At 44.9% G+C, this 14,552-nt stretch overlaps 1 protein-coding gene across 2 annotated transcripts in view; it reads left to right on the forward strand.

Annotated features, from left to right (window-relative positions):
- The window catches only part of dusp11 (dual specificity phosphatase 11 (RNA/RNP complex 1-interacting)), a 21,046-nt gene extending 13,368 nt beyond the window's left edge, over positions 1 to 7,678 (forward strand). The window contains exons 6-9 of one of the 2 annotated variants that reach the window (XM_032510735.1): positions 3,494 to 3,540; positions 3,641 to 3,716; positions 4,300 to 4,431; positions 5,645 to 7,678. In XM_032510735.1, coding sequence (XP_032366626.1) covers positions 3,494 to 3,540; positions 3,641 to 3,716; positions 4,300 to 4,431; positions 5,645 to 6,152 — 763 coding nt within the window. In that variant the 3' untranslated portion in view covers positions 6,153 to 7,678. The remainder of the gene's footprint in view (positions 1 to 3,493; positions 3,541 to 3,640; positions 3,717 to 4,299; positions 4,432 to 5,644) is intronic. The other variant, XM_032510741.1, reaches the window with a different exon arrangement.
- The last annotated feature ends 6,874 nt before the right edge of the window (positions 7,679 to 14,552 follow it).

The following is a 14,552-nucleotide window of genomic DNA, read 5'->3' on the forward strand; positions in this document are numbered from 1 at the left end:
CAAAACCTGCAGTTCACGCCTCTTGATGTAATCCACCGTGGATGTTGAGGTGTGTTTAGGATCATTGTCAGTGTGTAGAAGCCATCCTCTCTTTAACTTCAGCTTCAGAAGAATCATACAGATGTTTGAGTCTGTGGTCTGTACATGAAGAATCATACAGATGTTTTGAGTGCGTGGTCATACATGAGAATCATAAGATGTTTGAGTCTGTGGTCTGTACATGAAGAATCGTCCAGAAGTTTGAGTCTGTGGATCTGATACATGAAGAATCATCCAGATGTTGAGTCTCTGTGGTCTGTACATGAAGAATCATCCCGCATGTTTGATGTCATGGGGCGTTCATGAAGAAAATCATCCAGTGGTTTGAGTCTGGGGTCTGTTCATGAAGACTATCCAGGTTTGAGTTGGGGTCTGTGAAGACTCGCCAGTGTGAGCTCTGTGTTTTACATGAAGAATCTTCCAGATTGTTTGACTCTCTGTGGTCTGTACATGAAGATCATCCAGAGTGAGTTCGGTGGGTCTGTTCCATGAGAATCATACAGATTTGTGTTGAGCGTGGTCTGTACATGGGATCATCCAGATGTTTGGTCTGTGTCTGCTACATGAAGAACTCACACAGATGTTTGAGTCTGTTGGTCTGTAATGAAGAATCATCCAGATGTTTGAGTCTGGTCTGTACATGGAGAATCATCCAGATGTTTGAGTCTGTGGTCTTTATAGAAGAATCATACAGATGTTTGAGTCTCTGTGGTCTGTACATGAAGAATCATCCAGATGTTTGAGTCTGAGGTCTGTTCATGAAGAATCATCCAGATGTTTGAGTCTGGGGTCTGTTCATGAAGACTCATCCAGATGTTTGAGTCTGGGGTCTGTACGTGAAGACTCATCCAGATGTTTGAGTCTCTGGTCTTTACATGAAGAATCATCCAGATGTTTGACTCTCTGTGGTCTGTACATGAAGACTCATCCAGATGTTGAGTCTGTGGTCTGAATAAGATCATCCAGGTTTGAGTCTGTGGTTGTACATGAAGAATCATCCAGAGTTTGAGTCTGTGGTTGTACATGAAGACTCATAACGCTGTTGAGTCTGGGGTCTGGACAGAAGATCATCCAGATGTTTGAGTCTGGGGTACTGAAGAATCACCAGAGTGTTTGAGTCTGGGGTCTACATGAAGAATCATCCAGATGTCTTGAGTATGGGGTTCTGTTGTAATGAAGAATCACACAGATGGTGGAGGTCTGTTACATGAAGACTCCACAGATGTTGGAGTCGTACATGAAGACCTCAGTACATAGAGTGTTGAGTCTGGGGTCGTACATGAAGAATCATCCCAGATGGTTTGAGTCTGTGGTTGTTACATGAAGACTCATCCCGAGGTTGAGTTGGTGGTCCTTACATGAAGACTCATACAGATGTTTGAGTCTGGGGTCTGTACATGAAGTCATCCAGATGTTGTGTCTGGGGTCTGCATGAAGAATCATCCGATGTTGAGTCTGGGGTCTGTACATGAGACGACACCGGATGTTGGGGAGTCTGTACGTGAAGAACTCTATCCAGAGTTTGAGTCTTCTGGTCTTTACATGAAGAATCACCAGATGTTTGACTCTCTGTGGTCTGTACGTTGAAGACTCATCCAGAGTTTGAGTCTCTGGTCTTTACATGAAGAATCATCCAAGTTTGACTCTCTGTGGTCGTACAGAGAACTCATCCAATGTTTGAGTCGTGGTCTGTACATGAAGAGCTACAGGTTGAGTCTGGGGATCCCTTGTGTCATGAAGACTCATACAGATGTTGAGTTCTGGGGTCTGTTAACGTGAAGAATCATCTCAGATGTTTGAGTCTAGGTTCTGTTACCATGAAGAATCATCCAGATGTGTTGACTCGCTGTGGTCTGTACATGAAGACTCATCCAGATGTTTGCGTCTGTGGTCCTGATCATGAAGGAATCATACAGATGTTGAGTCTGGGTCTGTGACATGAAGACATCCAGATGTTTGATGTTCTGTGGGTCTGTACATGAAGACTCAGTACAGATGTTTGAGTCTGGGTCGTACATGAAGAATCATCCCAGATGTTTGAGTCTTGTGTGTCTGTACATGAAGACTCATACGATGTTGAGTCTGGGGTCTGTACATGAAGAATCATCCGATGTTTGAGTCTGGGGTCGTGTACAGAAGAATCATTCCAGGATGTTTAGTGCTGTGGGTGTACATGAAGACTCATCCAGATGTTTGAGTCTGGGGTCTGTACATGAAGACCATCCAGATGTGTGAGTTCTGGGGTCTGTACATGTAAGACTCATCCAGATGTTGAGTCTGGGGTTGTACATGAAGATCACACGAGTGGAGTCTGTACATGAAGACTTACAGATTTGGTCTGGGTCTGTAACAGAAGAATCTCCAGATGTTTGAGTCTGTGGTCTGTCATGAAGACTCATCCAGATGTTTGAGTCTGTGGTTGTACATGAAGACTATCCAGAGTTTCGGTCTGTCATGAGAATCATCCAGATGTTTGAGTCTGGGGTTGTACATGAAGAATCATCCAAGTGTTTGAGTCTGGGTTGTACATGAAGATCATCCAGAGTTTGAGTTGGGGTCTGTTACACTGAAGATCATCAGATGTTTGAGTCTGGGGTCTGTACATGAAGACTAATCCAGATGTTTGAGTCTGGGGTCTGTACATGAAGACTCATCCAGATGTTTGAGTCTGGGGTCTGTACATGAAGACTCATACAGATGGTTGGTCTGTACATGAAGACTCATACAGATGTTTGAGTCTGGGGTCTGTACATGAAGAATCATCCAGATGTTTGAGTCTGGGGTCTGTACATGAAGACTTCCAGATGTTTGAGTCTGGTCTGTACATGAAGACTCATCCAGATGTTTGAGTCTCGGGTCTGTACATGAAGACTCATCCAGATGTTTGAGTCTGGGGTCTGTACATGAGAATCATCCAGATGTTTGAGTCTGTGGTCTGTACATGAAGAATCATACAGATGTTTGAGTCTGGGGTCTGTACATGAAGAATCATCCAGATGGTTGAGTCTGGGGTCTGTACATGAAGAATCATCCAGATGTTTGAGTCTGGGGTCTGTACATGAAGACTCATCCAGATGTTTGAGTCTGGGGTCTGTACATGAAGAATCATCCAGATGTTTTGAGTCTGGGGTCGACTGAAGATCATCCAGATGTTGAGTCGTGGTCTGTCATGAAGACTCACACAGATGTTGGAGTCTGTACATGAAGTCTGTAACTAAAAAATCATACAGATGTTTGAGTCTGGGGTCTGTACATGAAGAATCATCCAGATGTTTGAGTCTGTGGTCTGTACATGAAGAATCATCCAGATGTTTGAGTCTCTGGGGTCTGTACATGAAGACATCATCCAGATGTTTGAGTCTGAGGTCTGTTCATGAAGACTCATCCAGATGTTTGAGTCTGGGGTCTGTACATGAAGACTCATCCCAGATGTTTGTGTGTGTCACACCTGCAGGTATCTGATCGATGTGGATGGGATGGATCCTAAAGAAGCCGTTGAGTGTGAGTGCTGATCTTCTTCTTCTTCCTCTTCCTTATTTAACGTGTGTTGGGCTCATTTCAGAACCAAAGTGAAACATCTGGGATCTGGTTTTGTTGTCAGTGTTCAACGCGTCGCGGGGCCACGCGGTGGAGAGGCAGAACTATCTGGAGGACCTGCAACGGGGGCCAAAGAGGAGGTGAACACATCTACTTCCAGTGTTGTGTTTAGTCTATGGACCATGGTTATGGTCTGTCCTACTCATGGAGTAACTTTTGTATTTTTCAACCTTCTTTCGACATACTAGACTATGAATTATGATTTTATTCTTTTACATAAATCTTTTTCCGCCATAAATTTTTATGACTTTTTAAAAAAATGCTATACTATAACTTTTAATGAATTTTTTTTGACATACTACACTATGACTTTTTACGACTTTTTAATATATTTATATTTTTTCGATATAGTATACTAATATACTATGATGTTTTTTGACTTTTCAACATACTATACTATGACTTTTTATATATTATAAATAATAGAACAGCTGGAACAGTCCGGTAAGTTTGGAAAATGACATCACTTTACTGTAATGCAGCGTTTAAAACCAGGAAAATACATATATATATATATATATATATATATATATATATGTCATATCCCGGTATCCGAACTCTAAGACGATATCAAGTCTCATATCACGATATTGAGATAATGTCGGTATATTGCCCAGCCCTAGTTGTTTATTGGTCCGTCCCTTTGTGATGTGTTTTCAACAGTAACGTGGGGATGGAGGAGTCGGAGCAGGAGCCAATGAGAGGCCTCGCCGCCCAGCGGCCGAGCCACGCCCCGTCGGACCCCGACGGCCGGGACGAGAGGCGGCCGCGCTCCAAAGCCTCCCGGCGCCGAAGGTAGGGACGAGAAGCGGCCCAGTGCGTCGGTGTTTCTGCCTATTGTGATGTCGTTTCTTGGGGGTATCTTCAAATACTGCGTATCCATAAAGCTGAGCTCAAAGGTTAAGTCAGTACACCTGAAAACGTCATAACTAACTATTGAAATTGGGTAATTAATAAAAAAAAAAAATTTAAAAGCCAAATTGGACATCCCTCATTCTTCGTCCGCTTATCCGGTATTGGGTCTCGGGGGCAGCAGCTCGAGCAGGGGACCCCAAACTTCCCTTTCCCGAGCCACATCAACTCTTAGCTCTGACTATGGGGTCCCGAGGCGTTCCCAGGCCAGGTTCGAGCTATAATCCCTCCACCTAGTCCTGGGTCTTCCCCGAGGCCTAGTAGGTCCAGACCGCTCTATAATTTACAGGTAGAGCAGGTCTAGACCTCTCTATAATTTACAGATGGAGCAGGTCTAGACCTCTCTATAATTTACAGATGGAGCAGGTCTAGACCTCTCTATAATTTACAGATGGAGCAGGTCTAGACCACTCTATAATTTACAGATAGAGCAGGTCTAGACACGCTATATAATTTGACAGATAGAGCAGGTTACACCACTCTATAATTTCAGAGATAGAGCGGTCTAGACCGCTCTATAATTTACAGATAGAGCAGGTCTAGACCACTATATATATTTCAGATAGAGCAGGTCTACACCACTCTATAATCCACAGATAGAGAGGTCTGGACCACTCTCATATTACGTAGAGGGTCTAGACCAATCTATCATTTACAGATAGAGCAGGTCTAGAACGCTCTATATTACAGATAGAGCAGGTCTGACCATTATAATACAGATAGAGCAGGTCTAGACCACTTATAATTTACAGATAGAGCAGGTCTAGACCCTCTATAATGTTAAAGATTAGGAGCAGGTCTAAGACCACTCTATAATTACAGAATAGGCAGGTCTGACAGACTCTATAATTTCAGATAGAGCAGGTCGAGGGACGAGACTCTATCATTCCAGATAGAGCAGGTCTAGACCGACTCTATAATTTACAGATAGAGCAGGTCTAGACCGACTCTATAATTTACAGATACATTTAGTTTTTCCCCTACTCAGCCTCTTGGCGGCTAAAAATTGAGTTTAAGATTGTCGCCTATACTTATCTTAATTTTTTGTTTACTATGACAACCGTGGGTCTAACATCTGGGTCTGTCTCTCCTTCAGCAGGTCTTTCTCTCCGAGGGAAACAATCCAGCGCCCGCACCACAACCACCATCCTAACGGGGGCCGCGGCCTTCTTCCCAGTCCGCCGTTAATGGCTCCATGGGGGGCGCCGGCGGTGCATCTCAGCCCGTACCGGTGGACGGCCCCTCATGCCGACAGCGAGTGGAGGAGACCGCCTCGCTCAGACGAGTCCAGATGTCTTCCAGGGGAGGAGACGGGATCCAGATATCTGTCCCCGACCCAGACAGGATCCAGATATCTGTCCCCGCCCCAGACAGGATCCAGGTACCCCCCACCGGAACACGAGAGGTGGCCGCCGTCCCGTCTGCCAGAGGACAGACGGAGAGATCCTGGTCCCCCTCCGTCCCTCCCCCGTTACTCGGCACGCTGGGCCAGCGAGTCCAACGGCCACGACAGGCGAGAGCAGGACTGGGCCGGTCCCAGATCGAGACCCCCCTCCTCCACGCAAAGCCACAGACACAGAGTCGACCCGTTCGACGACTACTAGCGTTTTGTTATGAGTTCACAGCTTCATCAGACTTCTTTATGGGACATTTATGGGACATTCTGAATTAAATTACCCTGCTGTGATTATTCTACATGCTTAAAGAGACGAAAAGGGTTTTCAAATCCAAGTTTAGGTTCTAGGGGTGTCTCGATTTGACATTTATAGCGAAAAAAGCTCAGAATTAGCTTTTCATTTTGAATTCAAAAGCAGGATCGGTGATTTCCCCCCGGGTGTATTTTTCTCTATATTTGCCTACTTCACACCCGTTTGAAGGAAAACACACACACCCAGCGTAGCTTACCGGCTGGTAGCATATGGCTACAGACAGGGTAACTAGCGTTAGCTTATGGGTAGACATAGTGATTGGTATTACAGCCAGATATCTTAAAAGCCTGAGATACACCGGAAGCTGAGATCCGCTGTGTGACGCTTGGTTTACAGCTTCGTCTGACTTCTCTCATCGATGGGAAATTCTGAGTTAAATTGTCCTGCTGGGATCAGTCGACGTGTTTGAAGAAGGGTTTTTTTTCCAGTTAAGGCTCATGTTCTACGGCTGTCACGATTTGGATCCAAATCGCAAATCTATTTCCATTTTGTCGATCAAAATCAGAAGCAGGATTGGCGATTACCCTAATTACCCTAGTGTTTTCTTCTCTCTCCACACCCAACTACTTGCGCATGTAGCTGGTAGCATGCAGCTAAAGACACATGGTAACTTTAGCTTGGCGGTAGCCTGCAGCTAAAGACACATGGTAACTTTAGCTTGGCGGTAGCCTGCAGCTAAAGACACATGGTAACGTTAGCTTGGCGGTAGCCTGCAGCTAAAGTCACATGGTAACTTTAGCTTGGCGGTAGCCTGCAGCTAAAGTCACATGGTAACTTTAGCTTGGCGGTAGCCTGCAGCTAAAGTCACATGGTAACGTTAGCTTGGCGGTAGCCTGCAGCTAAAGTCACATGGTAACTTTAGCTTGGCGGTAGCCTGCAGCTAAAGTCACATGGTAACTTTAGCTTGGCGGTAGCCTGCAGCTAAAGACACATGGTAACGTTAGCTTGGCGGTAGCCTGCAGCTAAAGACACATGGTAACGTTAGCTTGGCGGTAGATCAAGCCGGGGTCCTCCGACGGGCCTCCATGGTGTGTTCATGTGCACCTTGTTAAACTAATGGTGCAATCACTCGCAACTTACAAACGCTGAGAAGCTGTTGTAATATACCCTTCTGCCTTCTAGTGTCTTTTGTTTTTCTTGTGGCATTTTAGCCCAAAAATGTTTTAAATTGAGAATTGAATGGCCGTGACCCCCGGAACGGGTTTACATGTTTTTATATTGAAAGAGTTTTTAGTTGTTGGAGTTGTAGAGCCAGTCCAGAGCCGATCTTATTGTTAGTATTGGCTTAAATTAATGGATCGGTTTCAGCACAAATTATCTTTTCTTTGCTGAGCTCTGGTGTGTTTATTTCTCCTCGGCGTGCGGGTGTTGCAGCGTTGTTAAGACAGCGTCTCTATAATCTACAGATAGGAGAGTTCTAAGACACTGGTCTATTATATACAGAGAGCAGTCTAGAGCAACAATCTCGATGCGGTCTAGACCACTCTATAATATAACAGCTAGAGCAGGTCTAGACCACTCTATAATTGACAGATAGAGCAGGTCTAGACACTCTATAATTTACAGATAGAGCACGGTTAGACCACTGCTCTATAAGTTACAGATAGATGCAGGGTGTCTAGAGCTTATTTTCACGAGCTTAGAGCGAGTCGAGACCTCCAGCGCATAGTTGAGTCAGATAGAGCAGGTCTAGGACGCTCTATAATTACAGATAGAGCAGGTCTAGTGTCTAAATTCCCAGACCTGGTCTATTATTACAGATCGAGCATGTATCAACCCACTCTTATCTACAGATGAGCCGTCTAGCTGCTCTATGAATTACGATAGAGCAGGCTAGACCGCTCCTATAATTTACAGATAGAGAGGTCTAGACCTATTTCGAAGCATCTAGGACCTCTAAATTTAAGATAGAGCAGGTCACGTTATTGACGCTAGAGCAGTCAACCTTATAATTTACAGTATGAGCAGGTCAAATCCGCTCTATATTTGACAGATAGAGCATCTAGACCGCTCTCAATTACAGATGAGGCAGGTCTATACCGCTCATGCATTTACAGATAAGCCAGTCAGCCCGCTCTAATAATTTACAGATGGAAGCATGTCTAGACCGCTCTATAATTTACAGATGGAGCAGGTCTAGACCGCTCTATAATCTACAGATAGAGCAGGTCTAGACCTGGTCTATAATCTACAGATAGAGCAGGTCTAGACCTGGTCTATTATCTACAGATAGAGCAGAGATTACTAGTTTCTCACCCTGCTCTATCTGTATATTATAGCCGCATCACTGAACCTCTCTAATCTGTATATTATAGAGCGTTCTAACCTGCCTACTGTAGATAATAGACCAGTCTAACCTGCTCTATCTGTATATTATAGACGCGTCTCGACCTGCTCTTACTGTAATTATAGGCGTTCTAGGACCTCTGCTCCATCGTAAATTATGAGCGGTCTAGACGCCGCTCCATCTGTAAATCATGAGCGGTCTAGACCTGCCTCCATCTGTATTGAGAGCGGGTCTAGACTGCTCGTATCTGTCATTATAGAGCGGATCTCTACCTGCTCTAGCTGTAAATTATAGACGGTTAGACCTGCTCTAGCTGTACATATAGAGCGTTTGACCTGCTCTATCTGTAAATTATAGAGCGTCCTAGACCCTGCTCTATCTGTAAATATAGACGTCTAGACCTCTCTATCTGTAAATTATAGGAGCGGTCTAGACCTGCTTCTATCTGTACATTATAAGCAGTCTAGACCTGCTCTATCTGTAGATTATAGAGTGGTCTATACCTGCTCGATCTGTAATAATAGACCAGTCTGACCGCTCTTCTGTGGAATTATAGAGCAGTCTAGACCTGCTTCTATCTGTAAATTATAGAGCGGTCTAGACCTGCTCTATCTGCTCAACTTATAAGCGGTGGGAAGGTCTCGACCTGCTCTATCGTGATATAGATAGCATCTAGACCCCGTGCTCTATCTGTACTTATAGAAGTGGTCTATACCTGCTCTATCTGTAAATTATAGAGTGTCTAGACCTGCTCTTCTGTACATTATAGAGTTCTAGACTGCTCTAGCTTTATATTATAGAGTGGTCTAGACCTGCTCTAATCCTGTATATAATAGACCATGTCTTAGACCTCCTTCGTAATTATAGAACGCTGTCTTACAAACAACGCTGGCAACACCCGCCGCCGAGGAAAGTAAACCACCATAGCCAGCAAAGAAAAGAGAATTTGTGCTGACACCGATCCCTTAATTTAACCAGTACTAACAATAAGATCGGCTTTCTGGACTGGCTCACAACTCCAACAACTAAAAACTCTTTTCAATATAAAAACATGTAAACCCGTTTGCCGGGGGGTCCGGCCATTCAATTCTCATTTAAAACTTTTTTTTGGGCTAAAATTGCACAAGAAAAACAAAAGAACACTAGAAGGCATAAGTGTCTATTACAACGTTCTCACGTTTGTCAAGTTGCGCGTGATTGCAGCAGCCCATAGTTTTACAAGGTTCACATGAACACACCCTGAGGCCCGTCGGGACCCCGCTTGGATCTATCCCCAAGCACTAACGTTACATTTGGTCTTTAGCTTGCAGGCTACCGCCTAAGCGAACCTACCATGTGTCTTTACTGCGCTACCGCCAATCTAAAGTTACCATGTGACTTTAGCTGCAGGCTACCGCCAAGCTAAAAGTTACCATTTACTTAGCCTGCAGGCTACCGCCAAGCTACCGTACCTTTGACTTTAGCTGCAGGCTACCGCCAGCTAAAAGTTAACCATGTGACTTTAGAGATTGCAGGCTAAACCGCCAAGCTAACGTTACCATGTACTTTAGTCTGCAGTCTACCGCCAATCTTAACGTTAACCATGTGTCTTTAGCTGCAGGCTACAGCCAAGCTAAAGTTAACCATGTGTCTTTAGCTGCAGGCTCCCGCCAAGCTAAAGTTACCATGTGTCTTTACTGCATGGGGCTACCAGCTCACATATGCTCGAAGTAGTTGTGGGTGTGGAGAGGCGAAGAAACCCCTAGGTAATTAGGTAATCGCCAATCCTGGCTTCTGATTTTGATCGACAAAAATGGAATCGATTTGCGGATTTTTGTGATCCCAAATCGTGACAAAGCCGTATAACATGAGCCTTAGACTGAAAAAAAAACCCTTCTTCAACACTTCGACTTATCCCACCTGACATTTAAACTCAAATTTTCCCCTCGATGAAGAAGTCAGACGAAGCTGTAAACCAAGCGCCACAGCGGATCTCAGCTTCCGGTTTTAATCTCAGGCTTTTAGATATCTGGCTGTATACCCCCAATCACTATGTCTACCCATAAGCTAACGCTAGTTACCACCCTGTCTGTACCATATGCCTACCACGCTGTAAGCTACGCCTGGTGTGTTTGTTTTTTTTCGTTTTTTTCCTCCAACGGGTGTCAGTAGGGCAATATATGAAAAATACACCCGGGGGAAATCACCGATCCTGCTTTTGATTCCAAATGAAACGCTAAATTCGAGCTTTTTTTTGCGCTCGAATTCAACTCGAGACACCCTAGAACCTAAACTTGGATTTGGGGGAAAACCCTGTTCGTCGCTTTAAGCATGGTGAATAGCCAGCAGTGGTAATTAAATTCAGATGTCCCCGAAATGTCCCATAAAGAAGTCCTGATGAAGCGTGAACTCATAACAAAACTCTAAGTAGTCGGCGAACGGGTCGACTCTGTGCTGTGGCTTTTGCGCGGAGTTTCGTGGGGGTCTCGATCTGGGACCGGCCCATCCTGCTCTCGCCTTCCCGTGTCCGTTGTAGACGCGCTGGCCCAGCGTGCCGATAACGTGGGAGTGACGGAGGGGGCCAGGATCTTCTCCTTCTGTCCTCTGGCAGACGGGAGGCGGCCACCTCTCGTGTTCCGGTGGGTTCCTTACCGGATCCGTCCGCTGGGCGGGACAGAGTATCTTGGATCCTGTCTGGGTCGGGACCGATACTGGATCCCGCTCCTCCCCTGGAAGACAGTCTGGCCTCGTCTGAGCGGGCTGTCTCCTCCCTCGCTGTCCGCATGAGGGGGCCGTCCACCGGTACGGGCTGAGATGCACCCGCCGCCTGCCCCCCCATGGGAGCATTAACCGGCGGACTGGGAAGAATGCCGCGGCCGCCCGTTATATGGCGTGGGGTTGTGTGCGGGCGCTGATTTTTTTTTCCTCTCGAGAACACGACCTGCTGAAGGAGATCCGACCCGATTTAGACCCCGGGTTGTCATAGTAAACAAAAACTTTAAGAAATAAGTTATAGGCGCCAATCTTAAACTCAATTTTAATCCGACAAGAGGCTCGAGTAGGAAAAAACTCAAGGTATCTGTAATTATAGAGGCGGTCTGACCTTCTCTATCTGTAAATTATAAGAGTTCGGTCTAGCCCTCTCTATCTGTAAATTATGAGTCGGTCTAGACCGTGCTCTATCTGTAAATTATAGAGTCGGTTCCTAGACCCTGCTCTATCTGTAAAGTATAGATCGTCTAGACCTTCTCTATCGGTAATTATAGAGCCGGTCTAACTGCTCTATATCTGTAAATTAGGAGTGTCTAGACCTGCTCTTCGTAAAATTAATAAGTGGTCGAGACCTGCTCTATCTGTAATTATAGATGGTCTAGACCTGCTCTAACCGGTAATTATAGAAGCGTCAGACCTGCCTATCTGTAATTATAGATTGGTCTAGACCTCTCTAGCTGTAAATTATAGAAGTGGGGCTATACCTGCTCTAGCTGTGGATTATAGGAGTGGTGTAGACTGCTCTATCGTAAATGTATAGAGTGGTCTAGACCTCGCTATCTGTAAATTATAGAGCGTCTAGACCTGCTTCGATCTGTACTTATAGGAGTGGTGTAGAACCCTCTACCTGTACATTAATAGCGCGTTCCCTATAACCCTGCTCTATCTGTAAATATAGAGTGGTCTAGACCTGCTCTATCTGTCAATTATAGAGTTGGTCTAGACCTGCTCCCAATCTGTTACTTATAGAGAGGTCTAGACCTGCTCCTCTGTAATATAGAGAATGTCTAGAACCTGCTTTCCATCCTTACATTATAGAGAGTCTAGACCTGCTCTACCGTAAATTATAGAGCGGTCTGGACCTACTAGGCCCCGTGGAAGACCCAGGACTAGGTGGCGGATTATAGCTCGAACTGGCCCTGGGAACGGCCTCGGCCGCCGCAGAGTCATAGCTAAGATTTGATTGCTCGGGAAAGGGAAGTTTGGGGTCCCCTGCTCGAGCTGCCTGCCCCCCGGAGACCCAATACCGAAACGGACGAGACTGAGGGATGTCAATTTGGCTTTTAAATTTTTTTTTTTATTTTATTAATTACCCCATTTCCATAGTTTTTATGACGTTTTCAGGTGTACTCGACTTAAACCTTTGAGCTCAGCTTTATGATCACCATTTATTTGAAGATAACCCCCCGAAACGACATCACAAAGGGCAGAAACACCGACGCACTGGGGGCCGCTTCCTTTCTCGCCCTACCTTGTCACCTTCGCGCCGTCGGCTTTGGAGCGGGCCGCTCTTCCGTCCCCCCCCCCGCCGGCGGTGTCCGACGGGGGCGTTTGGCCGGGCCGCTGGCGGCGAGGCCTCCTCATTAGGCTCCTGCTCCGACTTCCTCCATCCCCAACGTACGGTGAAAACACTCACAAAGGGACGACCAATAAACAACTATGGCTGGGCAATATCAACCCAAAAAAAAGAGAGAGGGCAGTGTAGTCTCAATATCGGTTAGACTTGATATCGTCTTAGAGTTCGATACCGTCTATGCACATATATATTAGATATATCTATATATTATATATATATCTATATATTATATATATATATTATTTTCTCCTGGTTTTAAAAGACGCGCACTTACCGTAAAAGTGATGTCTTTTTCCAAACTTACCGGACGGTTCCAGCTGTTCTAATTATTTATAATAATAAAGTCAAGTATAGTAAATTTTGAAAGTCAAAAACATCATAGTATATTAGTAACTTATCGAAACAATCTAAATAATTGAAAAAAAAAAAGTCCGTAAAAAGTCATAGTGTAGTAATGTCAAAAATTCATTAACGTTATAGATAGCTTTTTTTTAAAGGTCTAAAAATTTGGCGAAAAAGATTTATGTAAAATAATAACAGCCTAATTCAAGTCCGTATTAATGTCGAAAGAAAGGGTTAAAATACAAAAGTTCCCTCAATGATTCGGACAGACATAACCCCATGGTCCATAGACTCAACACAACATGTAAGTAGATGTGTTCACCTCCTCTTTGGGCCCCCGTTGGCAAGGTCTCGCAGATAGTTCTGCCTCTCCACCGCCCCCGCGTGGCCCCGCGACGCGTTGAACACTGACAAAAAACCAGATCCCAGATGTTTTCACTTTGTTCTGAAATGAGCCCAACACACGTTCAATAAGGAAGAAGAAAGAAGAAGAAGATCCGCACTCACACTCCGCTTCTTTAGGATCCATCCCATCCACTCGCCTCCGATACTTCAGTGTGACCACACAACATCTGGATGATCTTCACGTACAACCCCGACTCAAACATCTGGATGATTTCTTCGAACAGAACTCATACTCAAACTCTGGATGATTCTTCAGGACAGACCACAAGACTCAAACATCTGGAGTATTCTCTGTCCAGACCACAACTCAAACATCTGATGATTCTTCATGTTACAGACCCCAGGACTCAAACATCGTATGATTCTCATGTACAGCTCCAACATTCTTTGTGGTCTTCATGTACATACCCCACTCAACATCTGATGAGTTCTTCATGTACAGACCCCAGACTCAAACTCTGGATGCTTCTTCTGACAACCCCAGACTCAACCATCTGTATGAGTCTTCATGGACAGACCCCAACCTGCATAACAGCTGATGAGTCTTCATGTACGACCCCAACTCAACATCGGGATGAGTCTCATGTCAGACCCCCAGACTTCAACATCTGATGATTTCTTCATGTACAACCACAAGACTAAACATCTGCATTATTCTTCATGTACAGACCCCAGACTCAAACATCTGGATGATTCTTCTGTACAGACCGCCCGAACTCAAACATCTTGATGATCTCATGTACAACCACAGACTCCAAACATGCTGGATGAGTCTCATGTACAGACCACCACTCAAGACATCTGGATGAGTCTTCAATGTACAGACCCAGAAAACTCCAAACATCTGGATGATTCTTCCCAAAAAAAAACCCCCCCATGTCCAGACCAACATCTGTGTTAGTCTTCCTTTACTACCCCCAACTCAACAGTCTGA

This window comes from Etheostoma spectabile, chromosome 3 (genome assembly GCF_008692095.1).
Source record: "Etheostoma spectabile isolate EspeVRDwgs_2016 chromosome 3, UIUC_Espe_1.0, whole genome shotgun sequence".
NCBI classification, from domain to species: Eukaryota; Metazoa; Chordata; class Actinopteri; order Perciformes; family Percidae; genus Etheostoma; species Etheostoma spectabile.